This window comes from Phocoena sinus, chromosome 15, assembly GCF_008692025.1.
Source record: "Phocoena sinus isolate mPhoSin1 chromosome 15, mPhoSin1.pri, whole genome shotgun sequence".
Classification (NCBI taxonomy): Eukaryota; Metazoa; Chordata; class Mammalia; order Artiodactyla; family Phocoenidae; genus Phocoena; species Phocoena sinus.
The window spans coordinates 64,817,986-64,841,555 of NC_045777.1; the positions used below are offsets into that span (position 1 = coordinate 64,817,986).

The following is a 23,570-nucleotide window of genomic DNA, read 5'->3' on the forward strand; positions in this document are numbered from 1 at the left end:
CTGGAAAAAAGAAATCCAGACATCACTGACCAGGAGTATTGATACAGTACCCACTGCAGGTTCAATCAGCCACAGAGGGCTGAACTGAAATTGGAGGCTCTTAGTGGGGGAGGGAGGAAGAATAATTTCAAGTCTCTTAAGTTTAAACTTTCACATGTAAATCTACAATCACTCTTAAATCAATAATGTGAGATGGTGTGAGAGAGGGCTCAATATTTTCTCATAGGAATATCTAATGGACTCAGCACCATTTATTGAAAAGGCTATCCTTTCCCTAGTTAATTGCAATAGTGCTTTTGTAATTGACTATATATTTATGGACCTGTTTCTGAATTCTCTCTTCTGTTCTATGGGTCTATTTGTCTATCTTTGCACCAATACCAGAACTGTCTCATTATTGCAGATACAATAATACTTGATATATGGTGCTCTAAGTCTTTAGGCTTTCTTCTTCCTCAGGCATCCTTGGTCCTCTGCATTTCTATATAAATTTTAGAATCAGCATATTCATTTTCACACATACACACATGCATGCATGTGCAAAATGTGCTGAGATTCTGACTGGGATTACATGGAATATATAGGTCAGTTTGAGAACAAGTGACATCTTTACGATATTGAGTCTCTGATCCATGAACATGGTATATTTAGGTTCTTTAATTTCTCTCAACAATATTTTATAGTTTTCTGTGCAGAATTATTTCACATAGTTCTTTAGATGTATTCCTAGGTGCAATGATACTACTGTATAACTTATTTTTTAAATGTTTGTTGCTGGTATATAGAAATACAGTTGGTTTTATATATAGATCTTATATCTAGCAACCTTGCCAAATTTACCTCAGTTCTAATAGTTTGTCTTTTTTGTTTTCTACAAATAAATCATGTCATCTGCAAAAAAAAAGAGACAACTTATTTATTCCTTTCTGGTCATTGACCCTTTTTTTCCCATCATTGTACATTGGCTAGGACTTCCAGGACAATGCTGAAGAGAATCTGTGATAATTAGAAGTCTTTTCCTCATTCTCAATCTTAGAAGAAAAGCTTTCAATATTTCACCATTAAGTATGATGTGTGCTATACAATGTTTATAGATATTTTTTCCCAGATTAAGAAAGCTCCTGGGAATTCCCTGGTGGTCCAGTGGTTAGGACTTAGCTCTTTCACATTGTGGTGACCTGGGTTCAATCCCTGGTTGGGGAACTAAGATCCCACAAGCCACACAGTGTGGTCAAAAAAAAAAACAAAAAACAAAAAGAAGGTTCCCATCTATTTCTTATTTGCTGAGAATGAGAACTGAATTTTACCAATGCTTTTTCTGCATCAGTTGGGTTAATCATATAATTTTTGTCCTTTATTCTGTTAAGGCAGTGAATTACATTCATTGATTTTTCAAATAGAAAACAAACCTTCCACCAAACAATGATTAAATTACTAAAGACAGACAGAAAGCACTCAAAGAATAAGGATGTCTGCTTGTTCTTGGTGCGGGCATAGAACTTATATTCTGAGACTGAAGATGTGTGACCCACAATCTTTTCTTCTCTCCTTGACAGAGGTAAGGAGCTTAACTATCAATCCTTCACTTCCTGCCAGATGAGTACCTAGTCAGCCAAGAAATCACAGGACTGGAGTCACTGAAGAGAAAATCAAGGGCCCAGTTCCATGGGGAGAAACTACCTTCCAACACATAAGCCACTTTATGAATGAAAGTCTCCATAAAAGCCACCACTTAACAAGAGAGGAATCTGGGCATGGTGGCTAAAACCTTGGGTTCTGAAGCTTGACTGCCTGGGTTCAAATTCTGGGTCTGCCTTGTTCTAGCCAATGAACTTGGGCAAGTATTTTAATCTCTCTGAACCATGCAAATGATAAATGCCTATGTGGAAAATGGGTTCTTGTGAGGATCAACTGAGATCATATGAGTAAAATGTTGAACACAATGCCCAGTTCACAGTGAAGGCTCAATAAAGGTTAGCTTTTATTAGTTTTTGCTCCAAAGACGATGTTCACTTAAACTTCTAAAGTGGATGGTTGAAGTTCTAAGTTTCTAATGAATCCCCCTCTGGAAATAAGTTTACATTCTCCCAATAAAACAACTAAAAAAGTTCATTGAATAGATTACCACTGGTATTTTATTGGTTTTAAAATAGTAATAATGGGGGCAATAAATTTTTTCACATATCCTGCCATGTTCTTTACAAACATCACAAAATTTCCATTTCAGCAGTTTTGAGGAGAAGCTTGTAAATTGTTTTGCTTTCTAGTAGAAACCAGGTGATCCTAAAAGGTATTTTCCCCCTGGCTCAGTTATGCCACCCAAATGTTTAATTTTTTTTTCTGATTTTACATTTTGTCATAACTTCCAATTTTTGTATACCTGCTGTGGACTGAATTGTATATTGTTCCCCCCACCCCCTGCAAATTTATATGTTGGAACTCAAACCCTCAGTGTGATGGTATCTGGAGACAGGCCTTGGGGAGGTAACATGGTTAAGGTAAGGTCAGGAGAGTGGGGCCCTCATGATGGGTTAGTGCCCTTAGAAGAAAAAGCAACAAAGCATGCTCTCTCTCCCTAAGCACACACAAAGAGGAGGTCATTTGAGGACAGAGTGACAAGGTGGCCGGATATCAAACTTCCAGTCTCCAGGACTGTAAGAAAATAAATTTCTATTCTTTAAGTCAACCAGTCTATGGATTTTGTTATGACAGGCATACCTTTTATTGTGCTTTGCTTTATTGCGCTTTACAGATATTTTGTTTTTCATACATTGAAGGTTTGTGGCAACCCTGCATCAAGCAAGTCCATCAGCACCATTTTTCCAGAGCATTTGCTCACTTCCTGTCTCTGTGCCGCATTTTGGTAATTCTCGCAATACTTCAAACCCTCCACCAGCAAAAAGATTACAACTCACGAAGGCTCAGAGGATGGTTAGCATTTTTTAGCAATAAAGTACTTTTTAATTAAGGTGTGTACACTATTTTTTAGACATAATGCTATTGCACACTTAATAGACTACAGTATCGTGCAAACACAACTTTTATACGCACTGGGAAACCAAAAAATTCGTGTGACTCGCTTTATTGCGGTAGTCTGGAACCAAACCCTCAATATCTCCTAGGTGTGCCTGTACTTCATCCCAATTCTCACCATTACGGGAAAGTAGGATTATTAATATTTTCAGGGCTATGGGTGTCTTTGTCAGTCTGATGAGGCTTATCGAGCCCCATCTTGGAATAACATTTTTAAACGCACAAAATACACGTGGTCATATGATGATCAAAACATTATTGTATAAACTAAATTCGTGATAGATTAATACACGAGCATTTTCATTAACATATTAAATAACAAGATCTAGTGGCAGATCTAATCACTGCTGTAATTTCAAAGTCGGGATGAGCGTAGATGCTATTCCCAGACAACTGCAACAACTGGAAGGGACAGGAAGACATCTGTGATGTTCCTGGTGACGAAGACACAGGCTCTATTAATCCTAACTGTGGCTAGTTGCTCACATTCATCACGGAAGGAAATGCTACGTTTCAGCTGGGGGGTGAGTGAAAACAAAGCTGTCCTTTCCTCGGGCGCAGGAGACTTCTACGAGGAACACGTGCAGTGTGGGGTGTGGTACCTTCTATGCTGCGAATGTCCTTCCGCCACAGCTCCAGGTGGGCTGTCATCTCGCGAGCCTTCTCTACGAACCTCTCCCAAGACTTGCTGCTACACCGTTTCCACTGGTCCCACTCAGATAAGTACTTCATTTGGGTCTCCTGAATGTCCCTGCATTGAGAAACAAGCATGACAATGACAAGGCAGGGTCATCAACCTCAGCACCAAATAAAACCCCAGCCGAGAGGATGCGGAAAACCTGGAGCCCTCATGCACTCCTGGTGGGAATGGAAAATGGTGTGGCCACTAGGAAGAAGTTCAGCAGTTCCTCAGAAAGTTAAACGCAGAATTACCATATGACCCGGCAATTCCACTCGTAGGTAGATACTCCAAAAGAATTGAAAACAGGGTCTCAAACAAAAACTTGTACACAGATGTGCAACGCAGCGTTAATCACAATAGGCAAAATGTGTCAACAACCCAAATCTCCATCAAAGGATAAATAAACTGTGCTATATCCACACAGTAGAATATTATTCAGCCACAAAAAGGAAGGAAGTACTGATACATTCTACAACTTACATGAACCTTGAAAACATGACGTTAAGTGAAAGAAGTCAGACACATGGATGATTCCATGTATATGAAATGTCCAGAATGGCAAATCTATAGAGACAGAGAGTAGATTAATGGTTGGCAGGTGCTGGGGGGAAGGGGAACAGAGTGACTACAGACAACGATGAGGCTTTGGGGGTTGCAGAGCCACAAGATGGAAGCAGCCTGAGTCCCTGAGTGACTGCAAAGTTCCCCCTTGACCTCAACCCAGGACATTTATGGGAGCAAGAAATAAACTTCTAATACACTGAGATTTTACCTGTGTGGGTATCTTTGTCACAGCAGCTTAGCTTATCCTAAGTAATAAACTTTTAATTATGTGAACTCTTCAGGAAATGCATTCCATGCATAAAAAGCACCTCTTCCCAAAACATACACCATATGCCTTCCAGATGGCTGCTGGACAAACCTTAGTCTCCGCTTCTCAGAGATGTTCAGTGCGTATTTCCGAATGGATTGGTTGTCAAGGTTTTCAGTGATTTCTCCCTCCAACTGGGAGCTGTAAGAGTCTGTTGGCTTCAGCAAAGTGCCACTTTGCTTGTCCCGGGAAAGGATGGTCGTCCTCTTGCGAGCAATAGACCGGTAGCTTGGCAATTCTTGAAGGAAAGTCACAGGTGGAGAAGAAAAGCAACTGGAGTCCAAAGAGAGGCTCTCTGGGTAAGAAAGAAGAAAACCACCATTCACCCCAGTGAACTTGGGGACCAAAACCCAAAACTTATGTAGAAGACTTAGATCTCAGAGACCCTAACTAAACCTCACAGTCAGGAGCCTGGGCCACTGACCAAAGTATTTGTATCTTAATTATTTCATTTACCAGGATGGTGCTCAGGACAATGAAATCATCTGCAAAAGGGTTCACTTTCAGCAGATGTGTTTTGTTTTGTTTTGTTTTGTTCTTGCCAGTTCATGTCTATCTTACCAGAGTAAGTAGTTTCTTTTAAGGGGGTAAAATGAGCTGATGTACTTGGTCAAAGAACCTTACATTTAGCTTTCCCCATATGCCAAAACCCAGGACTGAGGTAGACATTATAATCATTATTAGGCCATGATAAGTTATCACTCTTATTCTAGTTTGGACTAAGAGAATTTTCAAGCACTTAAAAAAATTAACTCTTCCTTATTCCTTAAGACTTTCCTTGGCAATGTCACCTGCTTAGGAAGGCACACAGATTATTTCATGACTCTAGAATTCAGTAGTCATAATAAACTTGATTTTACATAAAAGGTCTAAAATTTTGACTTCCTTAAATGTCTTCAATAGCTAGAAGAATTGAGCCCTTTTTGGTTCCATGAACTCCTGAGAGGTTTAGAGGTAGGTAGTTATTTTGTTTAGATATGGACTTGACAAAGAATAACAATGCTTGTTTGAGTCACATAATAAATTCAGCCATTATAGACCAAGAACTCCTAATCCTTACTTCAGGCATCTTAGTGACGAAGTTAATACTGACTGAGGTCAAATCCCAGTTCTACCCATTACTGGCCATATCACCTTGGGCAAGTTATTTAACCTCTCTCAGTCTCAGTTTTCTTACCCTTAAATTGGGGATAATAACAATACATAAATGATACCCAGTGTTCCTAATATTTAATCTATGCCATATGTTATAGACAAAAGTTTTGTACAGTTATACCAGAGCAATAAAGGATTCTTAATGAAACTAGTAAACAGATACGTCTCTTATTTACAAATCATATATTACTGAATTTAAGTGACAAAGACAATTTTATTGCTGCAAAACCTAGATTATCACATTACTGTAAAATGTTTTGTTTTCTCAGGTTCCAGGTTTTAATAGATGTACAAAGTAAATAAACTATTAAAATTGGGGACAATAACAGTATTTAGCCTCAGAGAATTGCTGTGAAGATTAAATGAGAAAATAAATGAAAGCACTTAGCATAGAGTCTAGCACAGTGCTGTCCAGTAGAAACACGATACAAATCACAAACGCAAGCCACATATATAATATTAAATTTTCTAGTAGCCAAATCAAAAAGTAAAAAAACTGGTGAAATTAATTTTAATATTTTATTGAACCCAACACAGCCAAAATATTATCTCAACACATAATCAAAATAAAAAATTATTAATGAGATAGTTTACATTCTTTTATCTCACACAGAGTCTTCAAAATCCAGTGTGTGTTTTACACACAGAGCAACACTCAATTTGAACTAGCCACATTTCAATCAATATTCAGTTCAACAGCCACCTTGAGGCTAGGGACTACCACATTGAAAAGCACAGTTAACACACAGCAAATTTTCCATTAAAAAGTGTTGGCTGATATCATCATCATCATCAGACAGACAGATGTGTTTTAAGTTACATGATACCTGCATTCTAGTGTTTGGCTGCGGCCACTTGCTAGGCGTGTGGCTTTGAGTAATCTAACCTCTGTTTTTCATTTGGCAAATAGGGCTAGTGACATTTGCCCCAACTATCCTCATACAGTGTAGGGAATCCACTGTACGGGATAAAGCTCTGAAAAGCATGAACTGCTTTGCAAATGCATAGCGATAACAACATCATCAACGACAATAATAATAATGGCGTTTACGGAGCACTTCCTTTGCACCAGGCACTCTGTTAAGAGCTTCATGACCACTCATGGGATGTGGGCTGGCCTTATGATCTGCTTGGACCAACAGAATGCAACAGAAGTGATGCTGTGCCGGTTCTAAGCCTAGCCTCAGGAGGCCTTGCCAGCTTCTGCTGTTCTTTGGACACCAGCTGCTGCTTTGTGAACAAGCCCAAGCTAACCTGCTGGAGGATGAGATCAGGTAGAGCAGGGATGATCACCCCAACCGAGACCATCCCAGGCCAGCCTACAGCCAGCTGTTGCCCAACTGACCACAGATGCTCACACGTACTGAGGTGGGTACTATGATCATCCCCATTTTACAGATGAGAAAATAAAGTCATTCATGGGTTCTCCAACCCCTTGCCCAAGCCCTCGAAGTCCCGCTTGATCTGACTCCTGCCCGCCTCTCCAGCTCCTCGGGCTCTCTGACCTCCAACCTACATTTCTTAGGATCCTTCATATACTAAAATGGGCCTGTGTTCCCTCCTCCCCAGAGCCTTTGCGTATGCTGTTCCCTCTGCCTGGAGTGAACTTCTTAGCTCCTATTTGAATGCCACTTCCTCAAGGAAACCAACCCTGCCTCACTGCACTATTATTGTAGGTGTCTTTTGTTTGTTTGTTTTTTTGCGGTACGCGGGCCTCTCACTGTTGTGGCCTCTCCCGTTGCGGAGCACAGGCTCCGGACGCGCAGGCTCAGCGGCCATGGCTCACGGGCCCAGCTGCTCCGTGGCATGTGCGATCTTCCCTGACCAGGTCACGAACCCGTGTCCCCTGCATCGGCAGGCGGACTCTCAACCACTGCGCCACCAGGGGAGCCCTGTAGGTGTCTTGTTACACATTTTCCCCCACACAGTAAGTCCTTCACAGCACTTATCACAATCTATAACCTTATATTTCTTTGCGTGACCATGTGAGTATGTCTGTCTTACCCAGTGGACTGTAAGTTCTCGGAGGGCAGGGACTGTGAAGATTTCCTCACCATTGCAACCCAGAACCCAGCAGCATCCCTGGCTCAGAGTAGTTCAATAAATACTTATTGGATAGATGGATGAGTGGATGACATTCGTAACTTGCCCGAGCTTAGAGAGCCTGGGGGTGGGGGCATTGGAAACAGAGCCAGGTCTGCCGACTCAAGAATCTCTATTAACTATACTTCAATAAAAATAAAAAAAAAGAATATTCACTCTGCTACATCAGACCACAGCTGGAGGCCAAGTTTTGCTGTGCCTTGTGCAGAGGTCCAAGGAGGGAGAGCTTTCTGTTGAAGGTGAGGAACGAATGCCACTTTCAGGATGTATTTTATACCTGATCCGATTTTAGTTTGGGAAGACCATCCTGAGTGGAGACAGGACATGGAAGGAGGAGGTAGGAGGCAGCTGTGATAACCTAAGCAATTACCCCTCCAGGGAACAAAGCTTGCTTGGGTTTGAATCTGGGGTCTGTCGATTACTAGCTGTGTGTCTTTGGGGAAATTACTTAACCTCTCTGAGCTTCAGTTTCCTCATCTCAAAAACTCATTCATTCACCAAATATACCTATCATGTGTCAGATCTGGAGCTAGGGATACTACCGTGAACAAAGTAAATACCCTACTCACATGGCACTGAGGCTAAATAGAGGGGGTGTGTGAGCCCTGTGGATATTTGGGGAAGGGCATCCTGGGAGACGGAAACAGCAAGTGCAAAGGCCCTGAGGCAGGGGCATGCACAGAATGCTTGAAGAAGAACATGGAGGCCTAGGTGAGTGGGGAAGAGTGAATGAATAGGAGCCTCGAAGGCTCTTTTGTTCGTGGCCCCCAAAGAGCCACACCAGCCCTCTGTGGTCTCCTCCTCTTGAATCCGGGCTGGACCCATGACTTGTTTTTAACCAAAGGTCGTGAGAGAACTGAGACTCTGCCAGTTCCAGATCCAAGCCTTAAAAGGGCCAGGAAGCTTCTACTTTGTGCTGCTGGGAGCCTGGGGCTGCTGTGTTAGAAGTCCAGCGATGCTGCTGACACAACCACGTGGAGAGAAAGAGGCCCCAAGGCTCCAAGGAGGACAACCAAGGAACTGGCTGACAGTAAGAATCAAGGTCCCGGCTTATGACCCCAGCAGGCCGTTGCAGCCGGTCCCCAGCCACCCTGGTCATCCTCGCCAGGCCCCACCATGGGGATGAAAAGGCCACTGGATGCTCAGACCCAGCAGATAGGACACAGAGCTGAGCAAACTGTCTCCTCTGTAGCCTGCTCATTTCCTGATGCACAGAATCAGCAGAAACAATAAAATGGCTTAAGCCATCACATTTGGAGCAATCTATTAAGCGACAATAGGGAGCTGGGACAGGAAGAATGGAAAGCAGGGATCAGAGAGGTGGCCAGGACAAACCAGGTCAGACTCTGTGGGCTGTGCTATGACCCTTCAATGTGGCAGACGGGCAGCCACCCGGGGCTCTGGGCCAAAGCATGTCGTGATCTGAGCACGTTTCAAAGGATCACTCTGTGATCAGGGCTAAGGAAGAGATCCATCACAGGAGTGCCAGCTTGTGAGAATCAAAGGCGATCATGCAGGCAGAAACACTGAGCACAGCCCTGCACGCAGTGGGCTCTGTAAATGTACTTATAGCTAACAGCGAGGGAGCGCTGGGGGGAGGGGACCGGCCAAGGCCTTGATCCGAGTTGGAGTCTGATGGTGCAGGACTGTTATCCTTGCCTCTCCGATGGGCAAGTTCACATAGCAGAACAGCTGTCCCACTGCTGATGACACGGACACGCGTCTGGAGCCCTGCCAGTCACCAAGTGCAAGCCGACAAACCCGGCTCAACCTTCACTCCTGGCCCCAGCACCCCCCCAAGGACATGACACACTTCCATTAGTAACATGGCTCTCTAAGCAAACATGGGGGTCCGGGGTTGGGGTGGAGGCTGAAGGCTAGAGGCTCGAAGCCCACCGGCTCCTCCCTCTGGCCAGCAACAAAGGGCTGTTATGAACCAGAACAAAGGCCTTTGAATATGGAGCGGCACTGACCCACTGAATATTCAGCAACTGTGGGATCCAGGGCCGGAGCTGGAGACGGGTTGGCTTGTCACCCACTAGCCAGGCCACCCCAGGAGAAACAAAGACCGCCTCTGAGTCACATGTTTCTCATCTCAGGAACGGTGGATATAATACCATGACCTCAGCAGAGTGATCATGAGGACAAATGTACCAACAACATAAATAATACTGGCTGGGAATCTGGGAGCATACCTTGCGCCAGGCTATTTGAAGTACACGATACGCATCACCACACTCAATTCTCTGAGCTACCCATTGAACAGAATTATCCCATTTTACAGATGAAGAAAGTGAGGCTCGGAGAGGTTAGGTGCTTTGCCCACTCACACAGCTAGGAAGTGCTGGAACTAGGAACCTATCACAGGTCTGTCAAATGGCCAACGCTGTAGTCTTTACTGAGACCACTCGGTGGGCCATGGATTTGCAAGTGCTTTGTAAACAATAAAATGCCACGCGAACTAATCATCTGATTGTTCTTGCAGCCGCACCACAGGAAGGATACCTCCTATTCACATTTCCCAGCAACAGCCTCTGATGGAAAACTCTATTTTCAAAATGGCCATCACTGAAGAGGAATGCTTTTTCCTTTTCAGACATCCTTGGGAAGTTCTCCATTTTCAAGTTAAAAAAAAAAATCACAACTATACCCTTGAACACAAGCACCATTATTTTTGTAGCTGGTACACTTCCAACCCTTTGCATATAGGACCACACACTTTTCAAAGCATGACATCACCGAATTTCTCACACCACCCTGCAGGGAAGGCTTTGCTGCCCTGGCTTTTCAACAGGGAACCTGAGGTCTGGAGGGATGGTGGCTTGCCCGAGGCTTTGATGTCAAGACAGACTCCTGGTTCTACCGATTCTTAGAAAGGCAGGTGGCATCACCTCTCCTAGCCTTGGTTTTCTCATCCTGAGAGGATAAGAATGGCTCACTAGAGTTACTGTCGGACGTTCTCCTGAGTTGATCATTTAAGCCTGTGGTGTGTAGGCTGCTTGATGACCACTTGCATGGGAGGTTGGAGCACGTCTCAGATACTGGGCTGCCTCCATCTAGGAAGGCCTAGAATCTGTTGGCCACTGGAGTCAGATTTCAGCAAGCAGGAGGTTACTTAGGTGGCAGGATGACTGGGTAATTATTACAGGAGATATGGGGACAGGGGCAGGGGTAACTACTTCTTCTGGTATCTGCTGTTCTTCCAGGTTAAGGACAAAGTTAGTCTCTCTGAGGCTTAGAGCGGTGCCTTGCTCACAGAAACCTCTCCATCTGGAGAATGAACGAATGGATGAATGAATGGGCAGAGGCAGGCACATCTGGAGAGCATCCTTAGGTCCCAACTTTCTTGGCAGCTCTTTCCACAGGACACCAAATCCTACCAACGAGCACAAACATTCCCAGAATGTGGGCACAGGCCAACTGTGACCTAAATGGCACCAAAACCACCACCAGCCTCCCTCAGGGGCTTGCCAAGAACCTAGCCTGACCGTATTTGGTGCTGGCTTCACTTCAGGGTTTTTCTTCCCAGTCACAGAATCATGGAAACTCTGGGGAAGAAGGGACCTTCTGGGTCATCTGGTCCAGGCAACCGGCCAGCTGCTGTGGCAATGAGTTCTGTTTGATACCTTGCATGGAGTCCCTCTTTGTGTGGGACTCTGGGCTGGGGGCAGGGGCTCTGGAGACGATGAAGGTTTACAGACTTGCTTCCCGCCTCGAAGAGTTTCCCCCCGCCTCGTCCAACCAGCACTTATCTCCCAAGTGCCCAGCCCACTGCATCCCTGTCATTAGCCCATCCTCCTCCCTATGTGTTTACCTGCGTATTGACTCTGACCCTCTCCCATCCCCATTAGACTGTGACCTCCATGAGGAAAGGGACCCCATCTCTCTCCTTCACCACGGAGTCCTCAGGCTGTAAGACAGAGCCTGACACATGGCGGATGCTTAATAAAAACCTGTTAAGTGAATGAACGCATGCATGAATGAATTGTGAATAAATGAATTTGGTGCTGAGGATACAGGCAACATTGGCTCACCCACCAGGTGGACCAAAGTATATGTTTAGCACACCAGCAAAAGAGGGGCACAAAAAAATGAGAAGAAGATGTAAGGAATTTAAGCATTTAATATTATTCTTTTCTTTAGGGGTGACTTTTTATTTCACAATTGAAAAAGCTGGCAAAAAAATATTGATTGGGATGTTGACTGTATATTACAGCCTTTCTACTTCAGGTACTTTAAACAAGGCAGCCCTATTAGACACATGCATGTACACCCAGTTTGACATTACCAAGAAGACAATGTAGACATCGATTTCAGAGCTTCTCAGACTTCTTTCCACTCATGTCTGTGTGTGTGACATTGTTTTGATTTTGGATGCTAACTGGAGCTGGGGCACCTGAATAATTTGTGCTCACAGCTGCCAAAGGGTCTTAACCAAGGAGCTCCCAGTGCAGGGGATCTGGTTAAAGCTTCTATGACATTTCTACCAGGTGCTCAAAAACCTCTGAGGCCAGGGGACTCATCAAGGCCCTACTCCTGGCAGGACCACCCAACCACCCATCCATTCATTCACTCATTCACTTGAAAAGATTTACTGAGCAACTGCTACGTGCCATGCACTGTTCTAGGACTGGGACGCAGCCTTGAATACAACACACAAACTCCCCCTTCCTCTGGAGGAGACAGACAATAGACAAGTAAGAACAATATATTTCAAATGGTGATAGATGTCTGGAGAAAAATAAAGCAGGGGTGTATTTGAGCAAAGCCTGAAGGGAGGGAGGGAAAGAGCCATGTGGTTATCTGGAGGAAGAGCATCCAATAGAAGATAGAGATGAACAAGGTAGAGACAGAGAAGAGCAAGTGCAAAGGCCCTGAGGCAGGACTGTGCCCGGTCAGTTCGAGGAACAAGAAGGCCCGTGTGGCTGAAGGAGAGTCAGCAGGGTAGGAGGTCGGGGAGAAACAGGCCAGGCCACGTGGGGCCTGTGGGCCATGTTGTTACCTTACTTGGGTAAGGTGGGAACCAAGGGGGGTTCTCAGCAGAGAACAATCTGACTCAGATTTAACAGGATCTCTCTGGGCAGCCATGTGGCAATTTCTGTCCTTGAGCTACACAGGTCGGCATGGCTACAGCCCACGGCAGGGCATCATGTGTCAGGGGGCACCATCCTGCAGTGATGGAAATGTTCTAGAATTGTACTATTTAACATGGTGACCACTAGCCACTTGTGGCTACTGGGTTACTGAAATGTGGCTGGTAAGACTAAGGAAATGAATTTTTAATTTTATCAGACTTTATTCGATTTACATCTTACAGCCACATGTGGCTAGTGGCTACTGTACTGGACAACAGAGAGGGGCCTTTTTCACAGGAACCCAGAACCTAGTCTGAGAGGGGAGGAGCCAGGGCCTTGGGAGCCTCCTCCATCTGCCAGACTGCAGAATTGCAGGGCTGGGGGGACCTGCATGAGTCACACCACCTGGCACCTGGGTGGGGCCTGGGGAATGACTGGGTCCCAAGGCTTTACGACCAGACAAGCAAACAGCTGTCAGGAGCAGTGACTAACTGAGCAATCAGATCCCTGCTGAGCCCAGAACCCAGGCCTCCTGGTTTCTAAGCCAGTGGAGCATCCGGTGGACTGTCCATGGAGCTGTGACAGTGATTCTGTCTGTCTGAGGAGGTGACATGACACGTGGTTAAGAGCACTGGCTCCAAAGCCCGCTGCCTGGATCCTAACCCCGGTTCCACTTGCTACCCGTGTGACCTGGCAAGTTTCTTGACCATTCTGTGCCTCAGTTTTCCCACCTGTAAAATAGGGGTAGTAGTTCCCACCTCGCACAGCCATCCTAAGGCTATTAGATGGCTACTGTAGGTCAAATGCTTAAAAAAGAGGGCAGCAAATCTTTTCTGTAAAGAGCCAGATAGTAAATACTATTTACCACACGGTCTCTGTCACAACTCTTCAACCTGCCATTGCAGTAGGAAAGCAGCCATAATGCATGACTGTTTCCTAATGAAAATTTATAAAAATACGTGGTGGCCCAGATTTGGCCCATGGGTTGTAGTTTGCAGACCCCTGGCTTAGGGCAGTGCCTGGCACACCGTGCTACCTACTTGAAGCCAGGACTCTGATTATTTAATTGATGAACTTAATGTACATGAAGATTTAAATCTGCAGTGGCAAGGGGGAGGAGGGGGTGTCCTCTTGCTAAGGACCAAGCTACTCCCTATGTGGAGTGTTTATCTTCCTTGGCTAGGACCTCTCCAAAAAAAACTTCCAACTTTCCTGGAAGTGACAATAACCAAAAATTCGCCTTTACTGAGCATTTACCGTGTGCCATGATGATGTCAAATCCTTTACCTAGCTATCTCCTGTGATCCTCCGGATGGGCCCTTCTTATGTATGACCCTTATTTTGCAATATGGAAAGTTCAGAGAAGACAGGACCTTTTTCCAAGGTCAAGTTAAGGTCTGAACCATGAGGGCAATGACCTCAGCATGTCTTACTCACTCTTACACCCCTAGTGATTAGCATGGGGCTGGCACGTAACAGGGACTCAAAAAACATGTCAAATTAATACACGGACACGGTAGCTCTATTCACAACACTAACATCCTTCTGTTGCAGCAGCTTGTCAAGTAACATCTCAGGGCCTCAGTTTCCAGGGGGATAAAATGGGCAAATAACACCTACTACGCTGAGTTGCTCTGAGGAATTAAAGAAAGTTACCCACTTGAGTCCCAAATCAAATTGCTGATGGAGCCTACTGACCCTCAGGGACCGGCTCCTGCTAGCTGACCTCGTCCCATCTCCTCTCCAAGCTCCAGCCCAAGGCCTCCTCAGATACATGGAGGCCCTTCCCACCTCTGCCCTTTGCTCTTCCTGCAGCCCCTCCGAACACTCTTCCCACCGGGGCTTCCCATTCACCTGCGCTGGCTCCTCTACATCCTTGGGCCTCGGCTCAGCGGTCCCCTCCTGGGAGAGCTGTCCAGGCGGGCCGCTCCCCCTCTCTATCTCATCACCTGCTTATCTCCTTCTCAGCACCTATGCTTAGCTGTCTCTGACCCATTTCCCTCCACCTGTTTAGGGTCTCCCCTGGTGGACTAGAAGCTTCGTGAAAGCACGTCCCTTGCCTGCCTCTTTCGTCCCTAGGTCCCTCGCCTGGTGCATGCTTTTGGCCCAGGATCAGTTCCCCACCTTCTCCTGGTGGGAGTGGGAAAACACAGAAGGGCTGGGTGGTCCCACAGCCAAACAATGCTCCTTTAAAAAGCAGCCAGATTGCAACAAAGTTAACAACACTGAAAAGTCATTTCCCCCTTTTATCCCTTAAATTCTTCACTTCCTGAAGAAAAAAACAAACAAAAAAAGCCACTCACGGCCTCTGGCCTTTGGGCCTAATCCGGTCCTGAACTGCTGGGCAGACAGAGCTCGGCCTCTTCCAGACAGAGGGGAAAAAAATAACTCAGGTCAGAAGGCTGGCTCACTGTGGCCTGTGTCCAGGCCTGCACAACAGCCCTCCCACCCAGGACACCTTTGATGAGTAATCTGGATGAATGGACTTAGCAGATAAAGTAAAAAAACAACACTGCAGGTCAAACGGTTACTTGTCTTCAAATTTCCTAAAATCGGTCAGACTAAAATAGCCCACGGAATAGTTGTTTAACTACATAAGTATCTAACAGATACCTCCAGAGAGTATAGGCACAGAGCACATGCAGTCATCAAACCTGATAATACTGGGGCTAGAAAAGGCCCTAATAATCAAAATCATAGTAATACCAAGAGCTACCATTCAAGTGCACAGCACCTGCCCACAAGGTGCTAGATTCTTGACATGCTTATCTCATTAAATCCTTTCAGCGACCCTAGCAGATGGGGGTATGTGAAAATATTTTGGAACTAGGTAGAGGTGATGGTTGTACCATATTGTGAATGCATTAAATGCTGTACACTTTAAAATGGTTGATTTTGTTATGTGAATTATGCCTCGATCTCCGCCCCAAAAAAGTCACTGCATGCATGCTAGCCGGACTCCTGCCAGCAATGAGCATGTAGTTATACTACCCATACTGTACACATACATTTACTGACTGGTATGAAGTACTGACAGACTGGAATATGGTAAATATTTGACAAAGGGAAAAAACCACGCAGAGTCACTCCATTCAATAAACCCAGAACATGCCAGGTACAATGGGGCTGAGGGGCAAAAAGCCCTGGAAGAGGGCAAAATGCCTCATGGTCGGGGGTGGGGGGGGGGAGGCGTTGCCTCTTGGGAGGAGGGGACATTCCAGCTGAGAGCAGAAGTGTGAGGAGCTGGCCCTGGGAAGAGCAGGGGGAAGGGTGTGCCGGCTAGAGGGAACAGAGGCTGCAAAGACCTGGAGGGAAGCGCTGGGGCCTGGGAGGGGTTGGGAGCAGGTGGAGAGGCCCTGGAACAAGGCGGTCCTCCGGCTTTCACTCCTATCAGAATCTCCACTTTATAGATGAGGAAACGGAAGCTCAGAAAAGGCAGTAACTTGCTCAAGGCTACACAGCTTATAAGAGGCCAAGTCGGTGTCCGAACCTGGGTCTGCTTAATTCCAAAATCCCTGCTCTTAAAAATGATACAACTCAAGAGAAGTGAGAATACAGTTCAAGGGATACTTTGACAGGGTGAGGCTAGCGGGCTCTGTGGGTACAGACGAGACACAGTCTAGCCTGTGGGAGGGGAGGTAGTCAGGGAAGGCTTCCAGGAGGAAGTGACACCAGACTGAAAGATGAGAAAAATAGTATGCCTTAAAAGGAAGTAAAGTAATAGCCTCATGGTAGAGGGAACAGCAGAAGCTTCTCAGGCTCAAAAGGTAGCATGGGAACCGTCAGGCGGGGGTGGGGTGTGTGTGTGGAGATGGGAGCTAAGATGGGGACCAAATCACTAAGGGCATCCTTTCAACTAGTGTTTATTGAAGGCCTTCTATACACCAAGCACTGGGCTAAGCAGGGGGATGCCATGGTGGGCCAAACAGGCCCAGGCCCTGCCCTGCTGGAGCTTACCATCTAGTAGGAGGGCAGAGACATCATAACAACAGTTAACACTTACATGGGCCATGGCGGCCACTCCCCAGGATGGCCCCCTGTGACCCTCCCCTCCTAATATTCACGCCTCTATACAGGCCCCATCCACACTGAACAGGGCTGACCCATGTGAACAATAAAAACTACACAGTGTGATTTCTAAGACCAGCTCATAAAAGACACTACAGCTTCCGCCTTGCTCTCTCTTGGATCATCTGCTCTGAGAGAAGCCAGCCACCATGTCTCGAGGACACTTAAGCAGCCCTCTGGGAAGTCCACATGGAAAGGAAGTGAGGCTTCCTGTCAACAGCCAGTGTCAACTCGCCATCCATGTGAGCGAGTCATCTTGGAAGGGATCCTCCAGCTCCAGGCAAGCCTTTGAATGACTGCATGGCTGGCCGACACCATGACTGTAATTTTGTAAGACAGACTGAGCCAGAAAAGCCTAGATAGGTCACTCTCCAATTCCTGACCCACAGAAACCTTGAGGTAAGTGGGTTCTAAGCCTCTAAATTTTGGGATAATTTGTTCCAAGGCACAGATAACTAACTTAAGCATTTACTTATTTATATAAGTAAGTTATGAGTTTATTTATATAAGTAAGTTATTTATATAAATTATCTGAATCCTCATAATGACCTCCTGAAGTAGGTACTTTCGTTATTTAATACATAAGGAAACTGAGGCACCAGGCACTTAACTGCCTTTCCCAAAGACAAAACCAGTGAATGGGAAAAAGAGGATTTGCATTTGAGAATCCAGAGTCTAGACTTGAAACCCCTACACTATAGCTGCCAGCATGGCTGTGGGTATACTCCATCATCCATTCATTCATCACAGGTTTAGTACCTACCACGTGCCAGACACTGTTCTAGGTCCTAGGGGAACAAGAAAAAGCCCCTGATTTTCATGGCACCCACATTCTAGAAGGAGAGATAGCTAATAAACCAGGAAATGATCAAACCACATGACTTCAGATGGTGCTAAGTGCTTTGAAGGAATAAGCAAGGTCAGGGTAAGAGATATGGGGGCACTTCTCCAAACAAGATGACTCCAGAGGTCTGCCTCTCTGAAGTGACATTTGAGCAGAGACCTGACAGGAGCAGAAAGAGGCTGCCATATGAAGATCAAAGAGAAATGCACTCCAGGCAATGAGAACAGCAGATGCAAAGGCCCTGAGGCAGAAATGACCTTGATATGTTGGAGGAAGGAATGAGAAGGCAGTCAGTGTAGCTGGAGCAGCATGGGCTAAGGTAAGGCTGTAGGTGATGAGAGCCTGCAGAGGTGGGCTGGGGTCCTTGCTGGCCTTGTTGGAGGCCTGGAGCTTGTTCTCAGAGCAGTGGGAAGCCACTGAAAAGTTTTAATTAAGAAGGCAATTATTGTCTACTCAGCCATAAAAACGAATGAAATAGTGCTATTTGCAGCAACATGTATGGACCTTGAGATTATCACACTAAGTGAAGTAAGTCAGAAAGAGAAAGACAAATACCATACGCTGTCACTTACCTGTGGAATCTAAAATATGACACAAGTGAACTTACCTGCGAAACAGAAACAGATTCACAGATACAGAGAACAGACTTGTGGTTGCCAAGGGGAAAGGGGTTTGAAGGAGGGATGGATTGGGAGTTAGGGACTAGCAGATGAAAACCATTATATACAGAATGAATAAACAACAAGGTCCTACTGTATAGCACAGGGAACTATATTCAATATCCTGTAATAAACCATCATGGAAAAGAAAAAAAAAAAGAAGGCAAATGTTGTGATCTGTTTTATCATTAAGAAGGATACACATTTCCCATTTCTGTAAACTACACGCCCTGTGTCTCCTGACACCCTCCAGCTGTCCTCCCAAGATGCTCATACAGTGTGTCATGGTTTACAAACTGCTGCAAAGTTATAAACACAGTCCCTTCTGAGCCTTCCACTCATGCTGGTGGGTACAAGGTCATAAAATATCATCTGTCCAAGGGACACGGAGAACCTTTTGATTAGAGGCGCTAGTTACAATACTCATAAAAAGATGCTTAGAGATTCCCTTGAACACCCAGCAAAGATCCAAGGAAGAGGAATCTCCTTGCCTTCTGTATGGGAAACCAGGGTTGGCATCTTAAATGTGATGAACTGTGATAAAATAAGAGAAAGATAAAAAATCATGTGGAAAATACTTGAATAGCTATTACTGAAAGGCTGAAATTGAGCTGATGCCAGCACTATTAATACTGCATTAGAAAATAATTAGCATCAAACCCAGTCTTTTTTCTGATTCCCGAGCAAGTTCCCAGAGTTTGAGTGTCTCTAGATGTTTTTCTCTTTTTCTTCTTCTAGATGTTGAGATCAATCCGATCAGAGGGGCCCAATGCCCAAATCTACACTCATGCTTTACTGTAGATCCTTGTAACAAAATCTCTATTCTCAAATTGAAATAGAAAAAACGCTGCAGATAAAACTCACAGTGGGGAAGTTGAAGCCAAGGTACTAGGTATTGGAAGCATTGTCCACACACACACACACACACACACACACACACAAAACCTCACAGTGGGGTCTTGTGTTTTCTTAAGGGCAAATATAAGATATGAATGCTGCAAGGAAGCCTGCCTGGGTACTGGCAACTTTTCTATCTTGACTGAGTAGCGGTTGTACACATTTATGTTAAAATTCACAGAGCTGTACACTTCACTCTTAAGTTTTACCCAGTAAAAAAAGGAAAAAGCATATACTTGGCTGGCTACCACTGATAGTGCCTTTCCTGTATCAAGCATTGTGCTAGGCACTTCACACATTTTTCTCTCAACTAATCCCACCAACATCTTATTCCCATTTTACTGCTGAAGACCCTAAGGTTCAGAGAGGGCAAGTCACTTACCAAAGATCACACAGCAATAAACAGCCGAGGCAGAATTCAGTTCTAAGTCCATCTAATTGTAAAGCCTCGTATGTTTGGGAGGCAGGCACCTGGTATCAGAATGTTAGGGCTGACAGGGATCTCACAATCTTTTCATTTAACATCTAAGATTATTTTGAGACTTGCCCGGGATCCCTCGACCAGCTTTGGGAAGACAAACTCACCACTGTCGAGACTCCCATTCTAGTGCTCCTTTTGGTAGGGCATGGGCTCTCTGAATTGGGTGAGGATGGGTTGGAGGCGGGAGACCAGCAATAAGAAAGATCCGCTTTCCCCCAAGCCGGGAGGTGGGGAGGGGGCCGGGCCCGCGCCGAGCTCCCAGCACCTCGCGGCCGCTTGCAGCCGCCGGCCGCCTGGAGCCGGGTCCGCGCCGCCCTACCTTGGTGGATGAAGGCCTGCCTGCTGGGCCTGCCGGGCGGGAGCGCACCGGCACTGGACCCGCTCATGGCCGCGCCGCGCGCCCCCGAAGTGCCTCCGGAGACCCGCTCCAACCGCCGCAGAGCCGCTCCGGCCGCCGCCGCCGCCGCCGCCGCCACCGCCGCCGCCGCCTCCCGGCCTTCCCTCCCGGAGCCGGGATTCCAGATTCCAGGGCCGACGTCACAGAGGCGGGGGCGGGGCGCCCCAGCGGCCCTTCCCACGCCCGCCGCCGCCGGACCACCAGAGCAGCCCTGCGCTGGGAGGCGAGGTGCAGCCAGGAGGCAGTGGGAGGGTGCGGCTCCGCCGCGTCCGGGACCCATGAGACGCGGCTGGAGAGTCGGAGTGACCCGGGACAGCTCCGTCCAGCGGCCGCGAGGAGGAGAGACCTCCCAGATTTTAAAAAGTGTAGTAAAAATAACCAAGACGGCGAACAAGTGTATCTAGTAAGTTACCATTGCGTACCAAAAGGAAAAAAAAAGAGGGGGGGGGAATATATTTGTACATGTTTGTAAATGTATAAGATATCTCTCGAGTGGGGAGTTGGGAGGCCTGGATGAGAACGGTACGAGGGAGGGTTTTTCACTACGTGCCGTGTTTGTCTTTTAAAATTTGCACCTTATCCACGTTTCATCTCTGCCTCTATCCAGGTACAGCTTAAAAGATAGAATGAAAAGGAATTAGCAAATATAAGTAAGTGCCAAATAATTAAAGAAATGTAATTGTATATACATTTGTATACAAGTAACTTCCAAATTAAATAAATGGGAAGTGTAGATAAATCGCCTATGCAGAAAAATTCTAAATAATTTATACGGCTACTTCAAGGAGGTGGAGCCTGACTCCCCAGTCTTTAAGTGCGGGCTGCACACAGTGACTTCCCTCTGAAGCGGACAGTGAGGAAAGGGAGGGCGGGGCACGGCAAGTAACTACCTGAATAATACTTGACAAACACTTGCTCAGACAGATGATCCAGGTCGACATCAACAGTGATGTCATGTTGATGGTATGTATGCACCCTTGATATGATGTGATGGGAATGACACTCTACCTGTGTGGGTCTTTCTCCCCCAAACCCATAGCCAAATCATAAGAAAAACATCAGATAAACCCCAGTCAAGGGACGTCCTACAGAAGACCTGAATAGCTACACAAGACTGTCAAGGTCATCAGAAACAGGGAAAGTCAGAAACTGTCACAGTGAAGAGGAGCCTAAGGGGACATGACCACTTAAATGACCACTTAAGTGTAATATGGTCATCAGGGTGGGAATGTGGAACAGGAAAAGTAACAACTAAGCAAATCCGAATAAAGTATGGACTTTAGATAATAATACTGTGTCAATATTGGCTCATCTACTACTGATGTAAGATAGTAATAATCACAGAAACTGAGTCTAAGGTGTATGGAAATTCTCTGTGATATTCTCAAATTTTTCTGTAACTCTAAAACTATTGAGTCTTAAGGTGTATGGAAATTCTCTGTGATATTCTCAAATTTTTCTGTAACTCTAAAACTATTCCAAGATAGAAAGTTAATTTTTTTTAAGAAGTAATTGCCTGGATCAAAATAAATGCTATTTTTATTGTATTAAAAATATTTTTTATTGTAGTAAAAGTATTTTTATTGAGCTTGGCCATGTGACTCAACCTCTCTGAGCCTCTGTTTTCTCACCTGTAGAAAGGGTTGTAGTGAGAATAATCCCCTGAAGTGCCTGGCAGAGCATCTGGGGGAAAAAAAACCAAACAAACCTAATCTGATGCCAACCTCACACAAAAGAAAATCCAAAGATATAAATGTAAAAAATAAAACCATGAAAGTGCTTTGTAAAAAAGTGTTTTTGTTTTGTTTTGGGTTTGGTTTTGTTCATTTATTCAAACTACATAAAATTTTAAAATTCTGCAAGACAAGCAATGACATTTCTATGAGGCTATTCCTTGCAATGTTGTCTTATACTAGCAAAGAAAGAAGCGGCCTAAATCAATATAGATACAAGGCTGGTTGAATACATTTTGACACATACATCCAGCGATCAAATAGCTGTATATGGAGACATATAGAAAGTTCTATGTGTGGAAATATACACTTAAGTGAAAAAAGCAAGGTGCAGAAGAAGTGTATTAGGTAAGTACCCATTTGGGTTAAAGAAAATACAAGAATATGTATGTGCTTGGAAATGCATAGTAAATTTCAGGACAAGTTGGGGGTATTTACTGATAATCCTTTTCTTCTGTATTGCACAGCTATATTACCTATATATGCTTGAAGTTTTAAAAAATTACCTCTAAAGTCTGTGGCACAAAGCAGTGTCGAGAAATGATGGCTATTTCTGTCGTGAGACAGTGCCTCCCTCTTCCCTTCCTCACCAGAGGCCACCTCCCAGCCCTGATCCCAGCCCACAGATCTGGAAGGAGATGGATGGAGCCTGCCAATGCTCATCTCCTTCCTACTGGTCTCACCCGGCACCTGGCACCTGGCCCTGGCTTGGTCTGCATCCCAAGCCAGGAGAGGCCTCGGGCTCTCTCTGGGGCAGGGGAATGAGCCAGAACCTGAAGGAAACTCCTTCCTCCCAGGAGATGACTGATTTTACAGGAATAGAAATAGGGTAGTTCTTTGGGAAGAGGTCTCAAAAATCTCCTGTTGGAAGGAAATAGAAGGGGGAAGAAGGCTGGTAGCGGACAAACAGAAATTCAGACAGAAGGATGGCAAGTAGGACAGAAAGCAGAATCAAACACGGAATTCTTGATTCCATTTAGGTATAGCTTTATTTCAAGGGGAGGCGCATGTCTTTCCACAGCGCCCCCTATCAGCTTTATCTGTCCTAGCACTTTATTTTTACTACTTGATTTGTCTGTTTCCCACACTAGAATACAGTATGAGGAAAGCTATGGTGGGGTCTCTCTTTTATTATTAGGATAATAATAATAGCTGTCACTTACTGAGGACTTACTCGGTACCAAATCCATATCATGCATTACCTCGTTTAACTTTCATCATCCCTAAGAAGACAGTAGGAACCTTCAATCCCCATTTCAGAGAAAAAAGAACCAGGGTGCAGAGGGACAGGGTGGAATCAGCCCTCTGCTCTCCTTCGCCACCAGCGATCACCTAACCCAAAGCACCACCACCTCTGCCAAGGCGAGGACTGCCTCCTGACTGTCTCCCTGCCTTGTCCAAACCTTGTCCACCAGCTGAACCAACTTCTCAGAAAGGAAATTGATCTTGTAATTTTCCTGCTAAACATCCCCTCCTCCTCTGGTTTCCTCTTGCCACTTAGAATACACCCTCGCTCTCCTTATCATGTGTGGAGCAGGCTTTGGGGGATCTGTCCAGCCCCATCTCCTACCA

General features: G+C 45.4%; 1 protein-coding gene across 2 annotated transcripts in view; it reads right to left on the reverse strand.

The window, feature by feature from the left end:
* TMC7 (transmembrane channel like 7) overlaps nt 1-20,353 on the reverse strand; it is a 50,977-nt gene extending 30,624 nt beyond the window's left edge. For both annotated transcript variants that reach the window (XM_032606336.1, XM_032606335.1), the window contains exons 1-3: nt 20,188-20,353; nt 4,638-4,881; nt 3,636-3,784 (exon numbers count right to left, since the gene is read on the reverse strand). In XM_032606336.1, the coding sequence (XP_032462227.1) occupies nt 3,636-3,784; nt 4,638-4,881; nt 20,188-20,254 (460 nt within the window). In that variant the 5' untranslated portion in view covers nt 20,255-20,353. The remainder of the gene's footprint in view (nt 1-3,635; nt 3,785-4,637; nt 4,882-20,187) is intronic.
* Between the last annotated feature and the right edge of the window lie 3,217 nt (nt 20,354-23,570).